Below are 21,490 nucleotides of genomic sequence, written 5' to 3'. Positions count from 1 at the left end.
GGAAAGAGAGAATAGTGGAGTAGAGAGACAGATGGGAGAGGGTGAGAGACGGAGAGCATTATAAGCGTGAGACATGAAGAGTGCAGGCGAATCAATTCTGTTCAGGTCTTTAACACTACATTCATATCTCCACACATTTTTAGGTATAAATATTAAGCTAAAATGAGGCACCTGGGTAATTAAATTATGCTGTTGTGCACTGTATATGAAACAGCCCCAGAGGAAAAATGTTCCCCTGGCAGTTCGGCATCCCATCTGGGACCAGTCAAGCTGGGACAGTGCAAGGAAATGCTATCTAAATACCAACCAAAATGCCAACCTGTGTGCATGCATGCATTTATGCGTGTGACATGCACACAGGACGCTGTAGCACAGAAATGTCTTGGAGCATTTCAGGGGATATGAATCATAGAATTTGTAGAATTATTGTGAATCTGCAATATGTTACTTAAAAGCTTTTCCTATGTGTCAGATCAAAGCAAAGGTATTTAAAAGAAAAAAAAATTCTGTCATTATTTATATAATCATTCCCATGGTGTTCGAAAACCGCATTTAAAACAAATGCATATTTAAAAAAAATGTGAAAAAAGCATATGGATTTGAGACTAAACAAGAATGAGTAAATAGTGGCAATGTTTTATTTTGGGGTGAACTGTTTCTTTAACAAGGCAAAGACATTTGCTGTAGCTGCATTCCATTCACGCTGCAGAAATGCTTTGTCATGATAAAACTCTATTGTTGTAATAAAGAGCAGCCTCTTACGCAGGACGTATTCTGCTCCATCATGATCAAAGTCAGCATCCTCTGGGAAGTGGTTGATCTGGGAGCACACACCACGCTTCACCCCTACAAGCATAAAGACAGAAACATCAGAGGTAAGACATCCTCGCAACAACCCGCACGTACTGCACATATGTTAATTCTGAGCTTAACTGAGAATGAACTGCATCACTGTACCTCCATAAAACCCCCTCACACTTTCCTGCAGATGTAGTCTACATGATCACACCCTGATGTACAAGCTCTCACTGCACTTTCTGGCATAAATAAGTGACGTTGCTCTCACTACCAATCAAAAGTTTGGGGTCAGTAGGATTTTTAAATGTTTTTGAAGGAAGTCTCATATGCTCACCAAGACTGTATATATTTGGTCATAAATACAGTAAAAACAGTAATATTGTGAAATATAGTATTACAATTTAAAATAATTGCTTTCTATTCTAATATATTTTCAAATGTATTCTAATGTATTCCCGTGATGTAAAGCTTAATGTTCAGCAGCCATTACTCCAGTCTTCAGTGTCATACAATCCTTCAGAAATCATTCTAATCTGCTTATTCGCTGCTTAAGAAATATTATTTTTTATTATCAATGTTGAAAACAGTTGTGCTATTTTTTGTTGAAATCATTCTGTTCAGTGTTTGGTGAACAGAAAATAACCGCATTCATTTGAAACAGAAATGATTTGTAACATTATAAATGTCTTCACTGTCAATTTTGACCAATTTAATGTATCCTTGCTGAATAAAAATTTTTATTTCTTACCCCCCCCTCCCAAAAAAAACTAAAAAACAAGTGTCTTATATGGGTAGTAATTACTGTTTTTCTCATTCGCTTTGGTGCATTTCTCGAATCATCCTTAATAGTTGCAAAGAAGTATGTGCATTTCTCAAAACAATTCGTACAAACATAATACTTTTTAAAAGAAATTTAATACTTGGATTCAGCAAGAACATTAAATTGATTAAAAGTGAGTAAATAGATTTATAATGATAAAAAATATGTATTTCTATTTCAAATAAATGTTGTTCATTTTAACTTTCTATTTACAGTTTTTCTCAGTCGCTTTGGAGCATTTCTCAAATCATCCTTAATATTTGCAAAGAAGTATGTGCATTTCTCAAAATAATTCGTACAAACAGCACCACACAGTGGATTACCTGCAAAAGCCTGTAACTTACTCAAAATCTTTAGTTCATCTCTCAAAAGTAAGTATTTATGTCAATGAACATATCAGTGCCATCAGAATGAAAAGTCCTTGTGTCATTGTTCACATACAAGATAGTCAAAATGCTTAGTCATGTTGTCAATATAACAGTGCACTTTGTTAGTATTACCTGATGTAAACTATGGCAACATTTTGGATGACAGTTACTGTATTGACCAGTATGCCATATATCCATTTCAAAAGTACAAATTAACACATTACTGTATGTGGGATATTGATTGAAAGAGACTGGATAGAATTCCCAGTTACACGTTTACTAGTGGTCTGACCAAGAAAAACAAAAATAAACCCCTTTCCAATGTCATTGTGATATAGAAAAGGACAAAGAAATATGGGCACAAAGATGAAAATAACAAATAAGTCCATTGTCAGAATTTCTAACTCTTGTGTTGTCCTCTGTCTGTACAGTATATGCTTTCCAACTGAAGATTCATGAGATTAACCTTTGAGCTATTTCAGATAAATGGTTTATCATTGGTTGATCTACAGTCTCTTCATTAGTGAAAGTCAAGATTCACTTGCACAATGCATGCCAAATTTGCAAAAAGTCTAATAATAATGTGTAAAAATGTGCTTGACAGTTTATGACAACTAGATGAACCATTTTGTATTTAATGACTTATAAGATGAAGTAAAGACTAGATGTTTTGAGGGGTAAGACTATTGCACAGAAAACTATATAATAGATTTTGAGCAACAGGACATTAGCAACTGATAATGTAGGAAACCGCAGATAAATGTACAATCAATCGCATGAATGTACCAAAGCAATCGCAACTTGTTCAAAAGAATGAGAAACTGGTTTTATGATGTGTACAAATGACTAGATGATGTGGAGGTTGTACAAGTAGTCTTGAGAATTCCATTTCTGATTTGAGAAATGCACCAAAGCGACTGAGAAAAACTGTAACTTAATTACATTTTCTCCTACTAAAATGACACTATAGTAACGTGTATTTTATGTAGTTTTTGCTACAACAGGTACATTATAACTTACTCAGAAATAAACATACAAAAATGTTTTTTTTTCATAATGAAACAAGCATTAATGTGAGACAGACAGACAGACAGATAGACACAGACAGACAGACAGACAGACAGTTAGATAGATACATAGATAGACAGACAGACAGACAGATAGACAGATAGATAGACACAGACAGACACACACACACCCTTAAATCTCATTTAGGAATACCGCTGAAATACCAATTAATGGTCTAATCCACAATCCAATCTCTTTAAATTAGATAGGGAAGTCATTTTTGGATTGTAGCGCCTGATACGGATCTAATTCTCTTAATTCATTATGTTCGGTTGTTAAGATGTGGAACTGGAAACACACACACACATGCACCATAGAAATCAGATAGCCCTGGAGTCAGTCGGGGAGTGAATAGCTACCCGCTCTAGTGCAGACAGACAGACTGACGCACTATGATGACATCATGACTGCTGTTGACTGATGGAGTGGGAATGTGATGGATTGATGAGACAGACGAAGGGAAATACAGGTGGACAGGTGTGGGGGGGATTCTTTTCACAGCTGTTTTTGTCTTTTTATATTCCTCCTCTCATGGAGATTAATCTGTAAGAGACGAGGGCACAAAAGGGAAAGGTGTCATTGAGGAGAATCTGGCATCACCATTTCGGTTCTTTCAGCAATGGTCTTGTGTCTAAACAATAGTTCCTGCCATCAAGTGCATGTCATCAGACCTGCCAACTTCAGGAAAATATCTTAAGTACCACAATTGTGTAAATGTCAGTTCACATGCTTTTGTACTACTTGGCTTTGAACAAGGTAATCGGTTTTGAAGAAAAGAATATATATATTTTTTTTTTTTTATATATCAGCTTTAAAAATTTGGATTTTATCATGAGGATATAGGGAAAACTCGCTCTAGCAACATTCACATTGTTGCCATTCAATATAACAATTATTATTATTAAAATATTTGTATTTATTGTTTATTTTTAAATGATTGTACTATTAATAGAATTGTAAAAATAATTTTACAGTAAAAGTGCAATAAAAATATTTTATGGCACTCTTAATTTTTTCACATTTCAAATGTTATAGCCGCTGCATGTTTTTTTTTTTTTTTTTAACCTTTTTTTTTTCTGGTAACGGACAGTTGAAAAATGTTCAACCCTGTGTAAAAAATCAGCGCACGTCACTTACTTTTTACGATGGCATTTTAGTGCCATGTTAAAAAAAATTCTAAGAGTACGAGATTAAAGTAAAAATATTTTAAGAATAAAGTCAAAATATTTTCAGAATAAAGTCAAAATATTTTCAGAATAAAGTCAAAATTTTGAGAATAAAGTCAAAATTACGAGAATTAATTCATAGCATTTACGAGTTATAATTTTTTTTGAGAGTATTTTGCCTATATTGTTCACGCAAATGGCCCGGATTGGGAGCACCGGAAGAAATTCCGGTGGCCTGGCAACTGATTTGAATATATCTGGGATTATTAGCAGAAATCATACCATGTGTCAGTCATATACTCGCAGGGACAGTAGGCCTATGCTTGCAAATAATATTTCACGTCTTCGGATGCATCCATTATTGTAGAGCGCCAGCCACCCAATAATATTAATAAGCGTTGTGCTTTTGGTAATTTTAATATAAAACAAAGTCTCAGCTTTCTGTCAGTTTTATAGCGAAATACAAACAATATGTCTTACAATAATGTGTTTTTCACGCTCTTTAATGTGACGTGTCAGATCACTGTATTCGCTTCAGTTTAAGTGGCATATCAATCAATAATCATCTTTTCATTAAAATGAGACATTCTCAGGTGAGAATGTGTTGGTTTGTTTTTATATGTATTAACTCAATTTTACATGTTTAAACTATGGTAACTTTTTGATGTTAAGTTAGCTAATGCCTTTGTCTTGTTGAATTGTGTTAGTTTCTCAAAATCATCTGCTGAATTCTATTGTTCTGGAGTGTTCACAGACAGGCCTTGGTCGTTCCATAGACACCGTGGCTAATGAGGCATCTAATTTCTATGGTCAAGACCAGCACCAAGCCACTCTTGCTGGTCTAAACTGGACTTTTCAGCAGGTATGGTGACCTTGCTTTCTTTTATATATATAAACATGAAAGCAACTCATTAGCTTTAAGAGTAGCATTAGCCTCTGCTATTGATTGCAACAGCAGCAGGGGAGCGTAGATAAAGGGCAGGACGAGGCCCAGCGCGCGTGCGTGCGTGTGTGTGTGTGTGTGTGTGTGTGTGTGTGTGTGTGTGTGCGCGTGTCTAGAATCGAGTTCGGATGATGTGACAATCAGTGCACCTATCATCACACAGCCAACAGTATTTGCTGTTTGGGCCGGTTTAGCTGTGACATTCATTATGCAGATCCAAAATGCCCGCTTTCCACTTCACCTGCTCCTAATTGTGTTTCTACTAAGCATCCATCTTGGCTCTAATCCCTGGGGAAAGTAAGGATGTCTTGACCTCTAAACTATGCCAAGAGTGCTGTAACACTACAGCGACCAAAGGGGCAAAGAAAGAAGGGAAAGCGAGGCTTTAATGAGAAGGAAACAAAGAGAGACGACTGAGAGAGAAGCCGCGTCGCTGTGATGATTGGGAATCCAGGCTTATCTTTAATTGAATGCTTTGTTATCAGAGAGCTTAGCCATAAGGCTAAATTAGCAGAGCACAATGGCTGGCTGCAGGTGGAGAGGAGAGCGCATTACACAGGGATGAGTGAGAATACGAGGTGCTAGAACGGCCCCTAAGACCGCGACTGCTGTCCCTCTGTGTTGACCTCTCAATGCAATCAGCCCAGCCTTTTAATTACGCCTTCACAGGCTTTTTGGGCTTCGCTCCTACACTCAGATCTCTTTAGCAGTAAATGGCCATATCAGGGTTCAAGACGTGTATATGTTTTATGATACTGTGTGTGTTAATTATCCTTAAATACTATTTAAATAAAGAATTTAACTACTTTTGAAAATGTTTCATTCTTTATACAGGCATATTAGCCATTTTCAGAATAATTAAAATGTACTTGAATATGAAAATACATGAATGATATGCCATATGTAAAGCTATTGAGATCCTATTAATTTGATGAATAAAGTAAACATTAAAAATTTTATTATTAGAATAGTTTTGCAATTGGATAGATTGTCATGCCTGTAAAATAATCTAAGGGTTTTTTATACTTTTAAAATAAGAATATGCCTCTCATGGGACCTCCTTCCTAAGATTTAAATGTTGAGAATAGTGTGATATTTTTGAGCACCAAATCAGCATGTTAGAATGATTTCTGAAGGATCACATGAAGACTGGATTAATGCCTGCTAAAGATTCAGCTTTGCCATCACAGGAATAAATTACATTTTAAAATATTTTACAATTTGAAACAAGTTATTTTAAACTGTAATTTTTTTTTCACAATATTGCTGTTTTTATTGTATTTTTGATCAAATGAATGCAGCCTTGGTGAGTATTGAAGAGATTTATACATATATACATATACATATATATATATTTTTTTTTGTTTTTGTTTTCCATACACACAATTATTGGCAAATATGTGTTTCATTTCTTACTGTTAAAAACTAGGGCTGTCAACAGAATAATGTAATTGATTAATCTAATCATTTCCATCATTAAAACACATTTATTCATATATATTCTTATATATTCATATATATATGTGTGTGTGCGTACGGAAATGATGAGATTATTAAATTACTATATTATGTCCCATATCCCATTTGATGTACTATTTTCTGTATTTTCTGGCTTAGTATATTTTTAGTATAAACACTCTCATCCTGGGCTGCCCTGCCCTGATGAAGGCAAATCTTAACTCTCCTTTTTTTTTTTTTCAAATAACTGCACATAGACGCCACCCCCACAAAGTAACCAAGAGCCAAGATGGTGGCCGACCCTCAAGACAACAGATCCTCCACAGGCCAGAGTGCGTCAAGGCCCCGGGGTCCTTCTTCTCCTTATTATGGGGATCCTCTTGTGAGTTGTTGGCGGTGCTGTTGCAGATGAGCGCTCGCGAGTACAGCCAATAATCCGTGCCGATAGCCACCGTCATCAGGCCGAAGGATGCGAAAGCACCCACGATGGTGAGAAGGATCTGAATGCCCTTCTCACACACCATGCCTATGGGAGACAGTGAGAGAAGCAAAAATTAAGCAAATAAAGGGAGAGAGAGATATGTGGAAACATCACTGCCTGCCCATCTATCTTTCCTCTCATTTGTTTTATACTGATAGTATAGAGATGGAGAGACGAGAAATGCCTGACCTCCTTCCCTCTTTTGCCATCAGCCTAAAGATAATTTAATACTGTTACCTGATTGGACGAGCTTACCTGACGGCGAGTTTCTGTCCTTCGACTCAATTTTGAAATCTTTCTTTTCCTCGTCAGATGAGAATGTGCTGTCCCTTCAATCCGGGCAGCATCCATCGACTGTCCTCGCACACTCCTTTTCTCCTTCCTGTAGTCGTTTACTCTCCGTTTCTCTGCTGCTCTCACAGGTCGACCACAATGGAGAAGCTTGTGTTGATGCCTCCGTGTGTGTATAGTCTTACTTTGTGTCAGTTTTGGTCATTGCTGATAAAAAACCTGGAGATAGAAAAGACAAAGAGAGTGAGACTGAATTCTGCTGCAACTTCTTTGCCACAAAAAAAAAAACTGTTTGGGGGAACTTTGGCAAGGAATGATTCTAAAGAACTTGGGGAGAGAGGAGCAAAGGCAGGTCTCCACTGTTACCATAGTAACTCAAAGCATGGCGAGATGGGAGGGGGCAGTGCTTTCATCCCTTGGGATGAGATAAGGGAATAACTGACAAACATGCAATTCAGCAACATTACATGAATTGGATCATTGCAATGAGTCTGTAGAGACTCTCTGACCAAGCAGGAGGAGAAGTGTTACCTCACAGTGCTGGATGTTTTATGTTAACCACACCTATATGAGACGGAGACGCTCGCGAACGCACACACACAGCGAAAAACCTATAAAACCAGAGGACAATCGTGCAGTACGCATAATTGAGCAAACATAATTTAGCAGACATAATGCAGGGCTGCCTTGGCTGTTAATAATTTATAATGCAATATGGCGCAGCCATCAAAATGGGTTAAACCATGTTCGCATGGTGAGCCTCTGCAGTGCAGATTTGTAGCCCTCATAGAAAAATCCCTTTCGAGTAAAGCAAGGATGGAAAATCTGAGCAGTTTTCTAATGTGTCAGTGGCACATTAAAAGTGGCATAAAAAAATGAACACAAAAACATTCTAAATGTGGCATTTTGCATGTGGCAATCTGAACGATTCTAACAAAAGACTTTATCAGTTTATCAGGCTGTTAGATAAGCTGATAGACTACAAATACAAAAATAGCACAAACAAACAAAATATGATCTGTACAAAAGTTACACAATGTAAACCAATATAATACAACCAGTAACAAAAATGGCACCCAGTATGAGTTTCAAGCAGCTGTTAAAAGAGAATTATTAGGGATAGTAATATTTGTGAAAAAGAAGTACACTTTAGCTATTTTTGAATACTCATACAGTATATGAATACATGAGTACTTATCACGGAAATAATATACTGAAAATATACTACTAATAATATACTATTATACTGCAGTGCAAGCTGAACATAATGTTTTCGGAAACTTCATGTAATTGCAAATAACAGAAAATGTATTATAGGTTAAAAATGTATTAAATGCAATTTCGGTAAGATTCGGTAACTTTATTTGTGATTTCATAATTTTATTGTCTTTTATGTGTACTGCTGTATATACCAACAAGGATTTATTGTAAACTAAAATATATATTTTAATGACATTTCTATTGAAACTTGTATGTTATGTGTTTAAATTTATTAAATATATTATAATAAATATTTTGTAATTACTCATATGTATTGAAAAAGCTGCAGTTTAGGTACATTTAAAATATATTAACTTTACATTTATTAATGAATAACACTGCAGTTAAAGTTATAATCAAGTACTTGTACTTTAGTAGGTTAGTCTACACATCAAAATAAGGGCACTGCTTTAAAACATGACAAATGATTATTACAACACAATGACTTAAAATGTACTTTAAAGTAAAACTTTTCTTTTGACATGATCACAAAGTGTACTAAAATGCATTAAGAAATGTCATGAGAGTATTCTCTCTTTAAGAACACTTAAGTGGCCTTTATTTTATTAATATGTTATCTGCAAGTAAATCTTTTAAATATACATTTAAGATTTGAAATGCACTACAAATTTAATACAATTAAAAGAAGCACACTTCTTTTTTTCAAAAAGGAAAACTTGTCTAATATCTACAATGACTTCTATGACCACAGGTAAGGGTAGAGGTATTAATCAGAAAACCATAATGACAAAATAACTTGATAAAAGCAGATGGAAAAGATGAAAAGCTCTCATTTAATCTCTTCTCACACAGTGAAGTAATGAAGTTTATTTTGATCAATACAAGAATCTTAGAATGAAATTGTGAAAAATGGAGACAGAGAGGCAACAGTCTGTTTCCGCACTCTCAGTCGAGTCTCAGCAGGGAATAAAGCATCATGTGACATTAACCTGTGTAAACTGGGTCCAAGACAGCTCCTGTCTCTGCCAGCAGTGCTTGTCACAAAGCCACATTCACAAACGCCTCTTTTCTAGCTGTGAAATCGCTGATTAATGGTGCTTTATCACATTGCATATATTAAGGAAGCTTTAAAACTTCAAAAATATAGGTTGCCAAGAGGCTAACTGCATTGCAGCAATATTGTATGCTACTAACTAATGTACTACTAAAGTTATACTAATACTAAAATATACTACTACTAACTAATACTAGTAACTTATAAATATTAATTTCATTAACAAAATGTTGCTTGGAGAATGCTGGGAACACTTACAATAATATTTAATATTTTCTACATCTAGAACTGTATGCAATACAGGTGTACTATGAACTATAAATCTAATATGCACTATACATTTACTATTTGTATTAGAGACTGTATGAATGCGTTGGTTGCTGTTACGGTACTAAATCACCTTAGAGTGTCAGTTACTACAAGTGATGTCCAGTGACCAAGAGAGTAATGAAACAGGCAGTTGTATCTCAGTTTTATCAATTTACTCTTTTAGAGGCTGAGTATCAAGAGATCAACTCCATATACTCACATACTCATGATTTAAAGAGATCACATAAGTGCAAATAAACCATCCAAATAAGGAGCGTAGGGCTACACAAATAATAACTGAAAACAAATAGTTACAACGGATTTAGACCTCAAGGATACACAATCTTGCAATTATGCAGGGAGAAACAATGAGGCCTTCTTAGGATCTTCATCTAGTCTTCTCCTCTAGGATGCGAATCGCCTCTGCATCTTGTCGAGATCGACTGACTACCTTCTCAGATCGAAAAGGAAGAGTATCCAGTTGCCAAAGCTTTTTAACCTGTCCAAACAGCTCAGCCTCAGGAGAGACACAAGAAATGAAGAGGCATTCTCGAGGCTGTAAGTAAGGCTTAAGAAGCCTCGATGGACCTTGTAATGTCCATCCAAGCTTTGTGTGAACCGCTGCTGGTCCTCCAGGGGGCCCCAATCTGACTGGCTCCACAGGCGTGATTAAGTGCGGATAGTCTGATCCAACAAGCACCAAGGGCTGTGCTCTGTTGACATCATGCAAAGGCAAATCTTGAAGATGGCGGTATCTTCGTTGCAAATCAGAGACAGGATAAGTATGCTGAACCAGATTTAACTCTTTAGCAGTGAATGCACCCTTAATCTGGTACGATCTGTCAGGGTACGTAACCGGAGCGATGGAGAAGGATACAGATCTTCCATGAATGGTATGCACCTCTTGTCTTACTGTACGAAGAGCGAGATCCTCCATTTCACCTTGAAGGCCCAGACGTTGAGCGGCTTCATTCAGCAAGATAGTTCGCTCAGATCCGTTGTCTAGCACAGCATAGGTTTCCAGTGACTTGTCACCACTCTGAATAATGACTCGACTTAACTTAAGCAGCACTTGCTTGCTACTCGTGGGCCGATCCAAATATAAGGTTAGAGAGGCGGGACTAACTGTGCTTGTGGGTTTCTCTGACACCTTAATGTTGCCTCTACTCTGTATATGTGTGCTGGCATTAACATCATGGAGAACCTCAAGATGCCTTCTTTCACATCTTTTGCACTTTGCCTTCAATGTGCATTTGGATGATGAATGCCCTCGTCCACAGCGCCAACATCTGTTGCCTGTCCTAATCCAACTTTCAATCTGCTCCTTAGTTAATTAAGAGTTTGAAGTTGGAGCACTGATTCATGTAGTGCTGAACTGTGTCACAGAACGGACAATACTTCTTAGGCTTCTCCTGTGGTCTGTCTGAGTCTGCTTGTCCAGCCTTCGGATTCTCTACTGCTCCTACTTTCTGCTCTCCGCCATGAAGAACAGTAGTCAGCTTTGGGGCACAAAGCCAGTTCGCTTGTCTTTGCGAGCACTGTATTTCTCATGTTCAGGATAGGCGCCATAGAAATTGCTTCAGGACGACATCTTATTTCGGATTAATTCCCGACTTTCATATGCGACAGCGGGACCTCCTGATTCTCTCCGTCACGACTGAACTTCAGCCATCTCACTTCCGATGCTCTCGCGCAATCTCTGAATAAACCACGCCTACTCAACGAAAATAAATGATCAATCTGACCACTGTACAGCCCTTTTAATATAAAGAACATGAACTGAACATGGCTTTTTTTACACTATTGCACTACAAATCTAGTATGCAATAACTAGAAACTACTACCACACAGTAAAGTACACTAAGCAGTGTGAACTACCATGTTCAATGCTCTAAAAAGTTTTGTTTCTCTGAATGTTGCAGCAAGTACCCTGTGCCCTGAGAAATGTGATGAATATGCAAAGCTCGAAGTTAAACTGCATTATGTATCACTGGGCTGGTACCCTTTCAAAAGGTACTAAAATGTACCACTTAGGTGCTAATATGCACACTTTAGGTAACAATATGCACCTTTAGGTACTACTAATATGCACTCTTTAGAGATAAATAAGGTACAAAGGTGTACCTTTTTTATAAAAGTACTGCCCCAATGACAGCTTTTGTATGGTATAAATACATAGAATAGAACATACTGTTTTATACATACACAGTATTATACTTCAATCTTTAGTATGTAATATGAGGTATGGAATGGAATGTACAGTACATGTGTAGCATGCACTACTATGCACTACTGTCTAGAGCACTGCAAATGTATAAAATCCTTTGTGTCAGAAAGATGTTCTATTTTCAAAAGAAGTCTCTTGTGCTCACCAAGGCTGCATTTATTCGATAAAAATATAGTAAAACAGTAATATTGTGAAATTATTACAATTTAAAGTAAATTCTATTTTAATATATTGTAAAATATAATTTATGTCTGTGATGGTAAAGCTGAATTTTCAGCAGCCATTACTGCAGTACTCAGAGTCACATGATCCTTCAGAAATCATATTAATATGCTGATTTGGTGCTCAAGAAACATTTCTTATCATCAAATGTTGGAAAGAGTTTTGCCACTTAAATATTTTGTAGAAAGCATGATAATTTTTTTCAGGATTCTTTGATAAATAGAAAGTTTAAAGAACAGTATTTGAAAAAAACAAATTATTTGTAATAATATAAATGTCTTTACTGTAATTTTTGACCAATTTAATGCATTCTTACTGAATGCAAGTATTTTTCTTTCAAAAAAATAAAAAATAAAAATAGTGTGGTGCTGTGTGTTGTTTACACAGCACTGTAGACAATACTATTGCAAAAGAATTAAATGTTCCTAACAATATAGCTAATTGTGCATAGTGTAGCGAAAAAATACAAACTTATCACCATGCATGCATCCAATCAATCAATCTCTACATGATTTCATATACTGTACAATGTATACTACTGTACATTACAATGTGTTTTGTGTGAATAGTTATTGGCTGCCCATAGCATGAAACCATCAACATTCAGAAAGAAAGACAAATTTAAATGTTTTGTTTTTGGGACATGAGAAAGGGATCCTGGAGAAAAAAAAACAATTGAGAACTACTGAATTACAGCATTCACTGCTTAACAAAACATCATTACTTCTCCTCAAAAGAAGAATTATTACATTCTGCCCCCAAAAACAGTGCCAAAAGTGTTACTGATTAATAATAGGCCATCATTTATTTTTTCACAGTTCACATGACAGCCCACAGAAAGCCAGTGAGAACTGAACAGCCCTGACGGGTTTAACTCCACCTCTGCAGGCCACAGAAACATTAACTGAGGCAGTATGAAATACACAGTTCTTCTATGTCAAACTAATCAGCCTGAGAGTCGCTCACAAGACAGTCGGCAGCTTTTAGTGTCGATTTCTGTGTGATGCCTCTGCTATACTTAAAACTGAAGTAGACAAAAAAAAAAAAGAGCATCAACCCGAGAACCACACACATAACACATGATATGAAGCAGATCGCCTCTGTGTTTCCACAATATGCCACGTCCATTCGTGATAAATACAAACAAACATATAGCTTGGCAGACCACAAAAATCACATATTTATTTACATATATTTATAATCACACAGGGACAAGAAAAAACAGCAGAGATCTTGTTCTCATGAGACTTTCACGTAATCAGCCACAATGGTGATTCCATTCATAATTTCACAGTTATTGCTGCCACGTGAGAATTGATTTGCAAGGCTTGGGGGAAGGAAAAGACACAAACTAACTAATTTCCCCCAGATCATTACTTCCTCACCATACATTCGACATGTCAAGATGTGTACATTGAGTCACCAATCAAAATGACATACAATTAATACACCATTCCGACAAATCATGTCATGACCGTGAAAGGCGAAGCCGTAATTATGGGAAATGCGTCCAATTATTATGACTCGTGAATCAAAATAATTAGCACATAAGTCCCTGCTGCAATCATGACAAAGAGCGTCAATTGTGACCTCTTCTGCACCGTTCAGAAGAGAGGGAGAATGAACGTGAGACACATGCAGATGGAGAGAGAATGGACAGAGCAGAAGCAACATAATAATGGAGAGTCCGAATGAAATCAAACAAAAGTCAGCCCACTGAAATTGGAATACCTTTGTGAAAGAAAACACTTGAGTGATTCACTTTGAAAACTGAATAGCATGGTACATCAAATGAATGCAATGAAAGACTACCTTCATCATTCTGTTTGGATGAATTTAGCTCTGCTGCGGCATCATCATCATGCTGAGGGTGTGAGACCGTACTGAGCTCAGAGATAACATCGCTTATGAAAGATTAGAGCATAACACCTGAGCTCTCGTTCCCACACCCTTTATAACACCTCTCACATTCCCACTGCTCTCGTTCACTGTAGTCATATCAGCCAGCCTCACCTCCAATGTGCCCCAGCTGTGGACACTTTGAGTGTCATGCACATCATGACTTCTGACTGCGTTTTGACACATCATGTTCCTGTAATATTAACGGTAGAGGATAGCACAAGGTCACAGGTTCAATTCATAAATGCAACATATGTCGCTTTGGATAAAACCATCTGCCAAATGTGAACAATTGATTGCTTTTGTATTCTGGCATTGTAATTGTATTCACTTAAGAATGGAAATGTAGCTAAAGATAATTTGTTTAATTAAGGGGTAACTAAGGGGCATACTCATACCTTTGACTAAACAGCACAAGGTCTGGTCTATACGCTCCATGTTAAGCCACCTTTTCACTATTTCCGACAAATGACAAACAAAAAGTCATTCATTTCCAAAGATTAGTTAACATAATTATTACATTCCATAATTATTTAAATTGGTAGTCTTAGAAAACAAACTATGCTTTTCTTTCAGATGTGTTGGCGGTCATTTGTTTTTTGTGGATATATTCATACATTCATTAATTTTACCATGGTGAATAAGCAGAGCGCATGAAAAATGTGAAAGTTGCATGCGACTGCCACTAGAAAAGTGATTATGGATTATTATAAGTCGAAGATAGTTGAACATGTAAAACGACCAACCACAGTTTGCAGGTTTACCTGAAATATTTACCTGATTATACCACAATAACATAAAAGAGTCAAAAATGATTATGTGGATGCCTCAACAAACAGAAACCACTAGGAAAATGGTGGAAAATGTGTATAGACTGCCTCTGTGATCATATTTTCTGTCCCTCCAAAAGCAAAAAGGACACGCTATATTATTACAGACATAACTCCGAAAACAAAGCAAAATATACAGTTTCATTGTGGAGATTTGTTAACTTCAAAACTCTCGAATATCTTTTTAAAAAGTTTTTGCAAATCCAGTGATTATTTCATCCTTGAAAGTAAACATGACCTTGTTTCAAGATAGATTGAAAAAACAAAACGTGTGCCCTTATTTGTTGAAGTAGCATAAAGTCAGCCAATCAGATTAGAGCTTGCCAGAATGAGGAAATGAGTATGAGTGTGCCTTTTGAGGCTGAGAGACTAAGGTTAGGCTCACACCTGTGTTCATTTTATACTACAAACACAGACCTCTTAGAAGAGACATCAATGAAAATTAAATGCTGTGTTTATTTCAGATCATGTTTCCTTCTAAAAGAAGTGAATGTAATCTTGCCTATATTGTGCTTCAAGACAATGTGTTCATAACTAATTAGTCATTTAGCTGACACATTTCATAAATAACTTCTGGTATATTTTTGTTACATGGACCATCCCCTCGAGCAACCTTGGGTTAAGTGTCTTGCTCAAGTGTACAATAGTGATGGTGATAGTTCATGGATCACTCCTTGCACAATCTTTCTCTTACTAGTCAAGCTCTACACTACACCAGATTATCAGCTGACATGACTAATATTATGAAGGAAAGAATGTGTAACTTGTGGTGAGTCAGCAGGCACTACATTTATACTATATCAGAGGGGAGGCAATTTGATTAAGCATAGACATGTAAGTCTTTCAGGAAGAGGTCACCTTAAAGATTCAAATTCAACAGTCAAAAAACAGCACAAAGCACAGGATCACTTAATAACATAACATCCATTTAAGCCCCATAAGAACACCATAAACATCCAATTCATGCCTAGATCTACTGTTAATCAGGCTACAAAAAATGAGTCAGTTGATCCAGTAGATTCATTCTAAAATACCATCACCAATACATCTGCACCATTACTAAACTGAAACATAATTTGATCATATATACACTACAGTTCAAAAGATTTTCAAATGAATACTTTCATTCGGCATGGATGCATGCACTTGATCAAAAGTGACAGACTTTTGATAAGACTTTCACATGGTTACAAAATATTTCTATTCTGTATTTTTTTTTTAAAGTTTTTAATTCATCAAAGAATCCTCGATTTTTTTCCCCAAGGTTCCACAAAAATATTATGCAGCACAACTGTTCACCATTGATGATAATAAAAATGTATCTTGAGCATCAAATCAGCATATTAGAATGATTTCTGAAGGATCGTGTGGCACTGAAAATTCAGCTTTGCCATCAAAGAAATAAACTACACTTTAAAATACAGAAAAATAATTATTTTCAATTGTAATCATGTTTCACACTATTACTGTTTTTACTGTATTTTTGATAAAATAAATGGAGCCTTTAAATTAAAACATAGAATGGTAGTATAACATCACCACATGTGGCTTAAAGTGTATTTCACCAAAAAAACAAAAAACATTTGCAATATTGAACAATTTGTTCTCATTAAACATGCGAAATCATTAACAAAACCAAATTAAGCAATTAGATGAATTTATTACGTCTCCTCACATTCAGACAAACAAGCAAGCACAGCTAGGCTTAATTCCCCACCAAAGAATAGATCACCTGCGCTCACGTCATTTTGAGCGCATCTGATAGGTGTTTGAATAAAATGATAGAGTAGCAGTGTATAACAGTAAGAGCATTTCTGCTCAGGGATATTCCCTCTAATACATTAATAAATCCATGGCTCTTTTATTTTTAGTAAAATTCTTTTCAGATGAACTTCAGACATAAAGATAATTTGCCGTGAGGCAGTTGCTCAATGAACGATGAACAATAATATAGTTGCAGTTATGCTGCTGCATCCGTGTAGGAAGCTCGGAGGAAGAGAGCAAGTGAGGATATTCATTTCATTTGCTTAACCTGGATGTCCGTGTCTCCTCCCACAAGCAATTAACAGAGTCTCTAAACAAGTGCCATTACCTTGTTTCTAAATTCCTTTTGAGATCCAGACAAGCGATGTATGAACTGACTGAATGAATCATTTCTCTTGCTTACAGCTTGCTATAGGTTTTGTTTGATGACTATGCATGAAGGGAACAACAAATGATCACAGTCTGTCTCTTGCACTCGGTCTCATCTGTATTTAAGGTAGAGGATTCTCCTTCCATGAAAGTTTCAGTCCCAGTTGGGACTGATGAAAGGGAGAGTTAATTATCACAGCTTTAAGGACAATCCAAAACCCTGTGTGTAAGTTGTTCAGTTTGATTCAACATTAATAAGGAATCTAACAATTCAGATTTTTGATGTTTTTCAAAGAAGTCCCTTATGCTCGCCAAGGCTGCATTTATATGTTCAAAAATACAGTAGTATTGTGAAATATTATTCAATTTAAAATAACTGTTTTCTATTTTAATATATTTTACATTTTAATTTATTCCTTCGATGGCAAAGCTGAATTTTCTGCAGCTGTTAGAAATCATTCTAATTTGCTAGTTTGGTGCTCAAGAAACATTTAAAGTGTATATAAATAAAAGCATTAATAATTTTAACTTTAGTGTTTATATTATATTACATTATATTATATTATTTGATCTCAGGTCACAAAATGAATTTGCTGAGCCAGATCCGACTGCATGCTGATGGCAGATTTCTATGCAGGACTTAAATGTAAATTACTTCAAATATGTTGTTGTTTCTTTATTAAATATCACTATTGGTATCCACTGCTTGAAAAAGACATCAGTCATCTGTGACAACAATGGTTAAAAATGAGTACTATTGCATCACTGCACTAGGGTGAAAGTAAGCACGCTGCAAACAGATGTTACCTGACTCATCAGATGTCAGTCTGTTAAAAAGCCACACTAATGTAACCACCAACAGGACCTTAACCGCACTGACCATAAAACAATCTACATCTCAACAATACACAAACCAACTTCTAATTACGTTTTAACGGCTAAAACATCCATCACTGATGTAGGTAGAAAAACGTATTGATCAGGGAATGAGGGGTTACTTCACTCCACTTTGTTTGTCTGCTGCAGTATGACTGTTTTATTGGTCTAGTGGGAAAGAACAAGTGTGCCTGGAAAAGTATCATGACTAACACAATGTCAAAACAAACTAAAACAATCCATGTCTCGATCATATTCCACTATTTATCAGTTTCAAAACCATGCAGAGGCCTCTTCTCGCTAAGATAAAATTTGTCATTTATGTCTGAAGCTTTACAGCCAAAGGACTCATTTTTACAGTTTACTCCTCTAAATTATACAGAGAATAAAGGAGATAATCCCAGTCAGGGGTCCGCTCTTTAATAATTGCAAAAAAGCCATCCGCTGGGGTTTCTTTTCCTTTATTGTTGTCTGAAACGCTCTCGGTTCTTGTATAGATTGTGGGAAATGGTGTTAGTACAGCAATGCTGACACAGGACTCTACAGAGTATTACATGATTATGATCCCAGAAGACACAATCTGCTTAAACAGAATTCTCCAAACGAGAGCTATACAACCTGAGCCCTGACCAGGTGCGTGCTTTCATTAAAACAATTCTGTGTGGTCATAGGCCAAGAAAACGATGGAGGCACATCTTAGGCTTCCTGCAAGCACACAAGCATGCTGATCAAGGTTTCTGTGCCAAAGCCAGATACTGCCATCACTAGCTTACACTCTGTGATTTTTAACTGCCATCTCATTCGTTCCTTTTTTTTTTATTGTAAAACACACACTGAATAAGACCCATATTGTTATTTGTCCAATAAGCAAGTGAAATAACAGTTCAGATAAACTATGCTTATTTTTAGTAAATAAAACCCACTTCTGTTTAAATGCATAAATACAAAATGTAAATGTCAATTTACAGTAAAAAGAGGCAGCTGTAGTTGCCAGAATGTTGGGGCATTTTAGTGACAGTATATTTTACACTTCTGTAATTAAGTGAAGTTATGCTACTATTTGTTTAATAAAAATATAATGGTCCAATTAATTCATATGATGACAAATTTCACAAAAATTTTAAAATACAGGAGTATTTAATAAATTGCAACATAAATCACCCTACTGTTTGTAACTGAAAACTAAAATAAACTTTTTCTAACAATGTCAACAAACATATTTACAACATTTGACAGTAAAATTATATGTATTGTCTTAAAATTAGCAAATATTTTATAACAGGATTTTACTGCATTTTTACATTCATTGTTTCTGATAAAATCACACTAAAATCTAAAATAAACTTTTTCTAACAATGTCAACAAACATATTTACAACATTTGACAGTAAAATTATATGTATTGTCTTAAAATTAGCAAATATTTTATAACAGGATTTTACTGCATTTTTACATTCATTTTTTCTGATAAAATCACACTAAAATCTTTTTTTTTTTTTTTTATAATTAGCTTGATTATAAAACATTTTTACAGTGTAGGCCTTTATCGTCAGTGTGACAGGTGCATCTTCTTTGAAAATTGCCTAATGCTGAAATAGAGGCCTCTTGACAGCAAAAGCTATGTTCCTAAGGTCACGTGATGTGGCTGAAAAGCATGGATCAAACATGCACGAGCGGGGCTGTGAAAAGGTCGACGCTTGTGATCAGTGAGATCAGATAAACGGTCAGGGTGGAGTGGACAGGGGGAGGCTGGGCGCTGATGCGAGCCGCAGTGCATTCATTAGAGTCCTCCACCGACACCGAAAATGGACGCCTTTCTCTGAAAAAAAAAAGCCCTTCATTCACGCTTCAAAAAGCTGAAGGGACAGGATGTGTCCAAAGAGCCGCAAAAGACTTGCTCTGGAAGTATATTAGCGGTGTTTGTTCCATCGAGCTCCAGATAAGGAGAGTTAATGCTGCACATGCATAATGAATGCGAAGATGCGCTTGCAGATGCACAATGAAGACGATTTCATTTATCATATTTCCCCCCGTTATGTTTGCTTTAACAAACATTTGCAGAGACAACCAAATGCATGCGAAGAGCTTTGAGAAAATCGACAGCTGAGCTTGCAAGCTTGCAATTTGGCATCGATTGATTCCGCTCTTTGCATTCCACATGGACACACACGCATGCAAACGGAAACATCCAAGCAGCCCCCCAAAAATCGCGAGCACACACGCAGACTACAGAAAATTCTGAGATTATTGCTTACCAGTTTAGTTTGTCTCGTGTTTGAAGACCGTCGCACTCCCAAAGAGGAAGACGAGGAGAGATAATCGCATATCAAGAGAAATGGACTGTAAACGAGTTAGAAAAGAAAAGAACGGAGGGGTTTGCGCGTCTCAAAATCGTTTAGAAATGTCGTCAAATTATAATAATAATAATAAAAATGTGAAGATAGGCAGATAGTATATAGCAGATATTCAACGCGCACACGTCCCCACGTCACTCGAGTACGGATTTGTCTAGAGCGCGTGTAGCGTCTCCCCCGCCCGCGCCGCAACCCTCCGCTCGCTCTATCCGTCCCTTTCCTTACCCCTGAGTGAGTGAGAGAGAGAAATAGAGAGAGAATTAGTCGTAGGCAACTTGTCGCATACTAAATCCTGACAGACCAGAGGAAATTCGCGCCATTGTGTTTTTAAAATTGAAGCTTTTTCTCAGACCTCCGTCATACACAAAGACCATCTCCTGGGACACTGGGCCCTATGTGAGAGGGTCAGGTTTCGCCAGCATTTTGGGGACCAAATGTTCCCCCAATGACAATACAATATGAAATACGCTGACATGCACAATGCACAAATTTACAAACTTCACGGCATAAAACTTTTAATTCTTGCAGTTGCTTTCTCTATTTGTTTGTATTTTTCATAATGATTTAATCAATATATTGTCTTTGACTACAGCAATCAAGAATACAATGAACTGCAAAATTTAGGTGATGAGATACTTTAATGTATCTGTATATTGATTTCATGTTCACTTCTTGTAATACTTTAAATAACTAAATAACTCTCCTTCTAAAGTGTTTCTTCAATAGTTTGACTTTTGACACTGCACTGAAAAAAAAAGTGTATGGATTTACTTTGAAAAAAATTTCACTCAGAAACTGCTAGCAAACACAGATAACTACAAAGAAACAGCAAGAAACATACTGAATTGCACGTGAAAGTTTTAAGTACAAAGACTGAAATAGTATTTTCTTCTAAAACGTACTCCAGCTATCTCTGTTTTATTTAAAACTCTAATATCACCAAGAATGACCAAAAATTCTGATTTATTCAGGC

General features: G+C 36.3%; 1 protein-coding gene across 1 annotated transcript in view; it reads right to left on the bottom strand.

The window, feature by feature from the left end:
* LOC107672990 (voltage-dependent calcium channel gamma-4 subunit-like) overlaps window positions 1-7,605 on the bottom strand; it is a 10,624-nt gene extending 3,019 nt beyond the window's left edge. Inside the window, exons 1-3 of the mRNA XM_016466388.1 lie at window positions 7,358-7,605; window positions 6,923-7,147; window positions 666-846 (exon numbers count right to left, since the gene is read on the bottom strand). Of these exons, the coding sequence (XP_016321874.1) occupies window positions 666-846; window positions 6,923-7,145 (404 nt within the window). The 5' untranslated portion in view covers window positions 7,146-7,147; window positions 7,358-7,605. The remainder of the gene's footprint in view (window positions 1-665; window positions 847-6,922; window positions 7,148-7,357) is intronic.
* Window positions 7,606-21,490: the final 13,885 nt, after the last annotated feature.

The sequence above is a fragment of the Sinocyclocheilus anshuiensis genome, unplaced genomic scaffold (genome assembly GCF_001515605.1).
Source record: "Sinocyclocheilus anshuiensis isolate Anshui unplaced genomic scaffold, SAMN03320099.WGS_v1.1 scaffold248, whole genome shotgun sequence".
Lineage (NCBI taxonomy): Eukaryota > Metazoa > Chordata > Actinopteri > Cypriniformes > Cyprinidae > Sinocyclocheilus > Sinocyclocheilus anshuiensis.
This window is presented reverse-complemented; position numbering and strand designations above follow the sequence as displayed.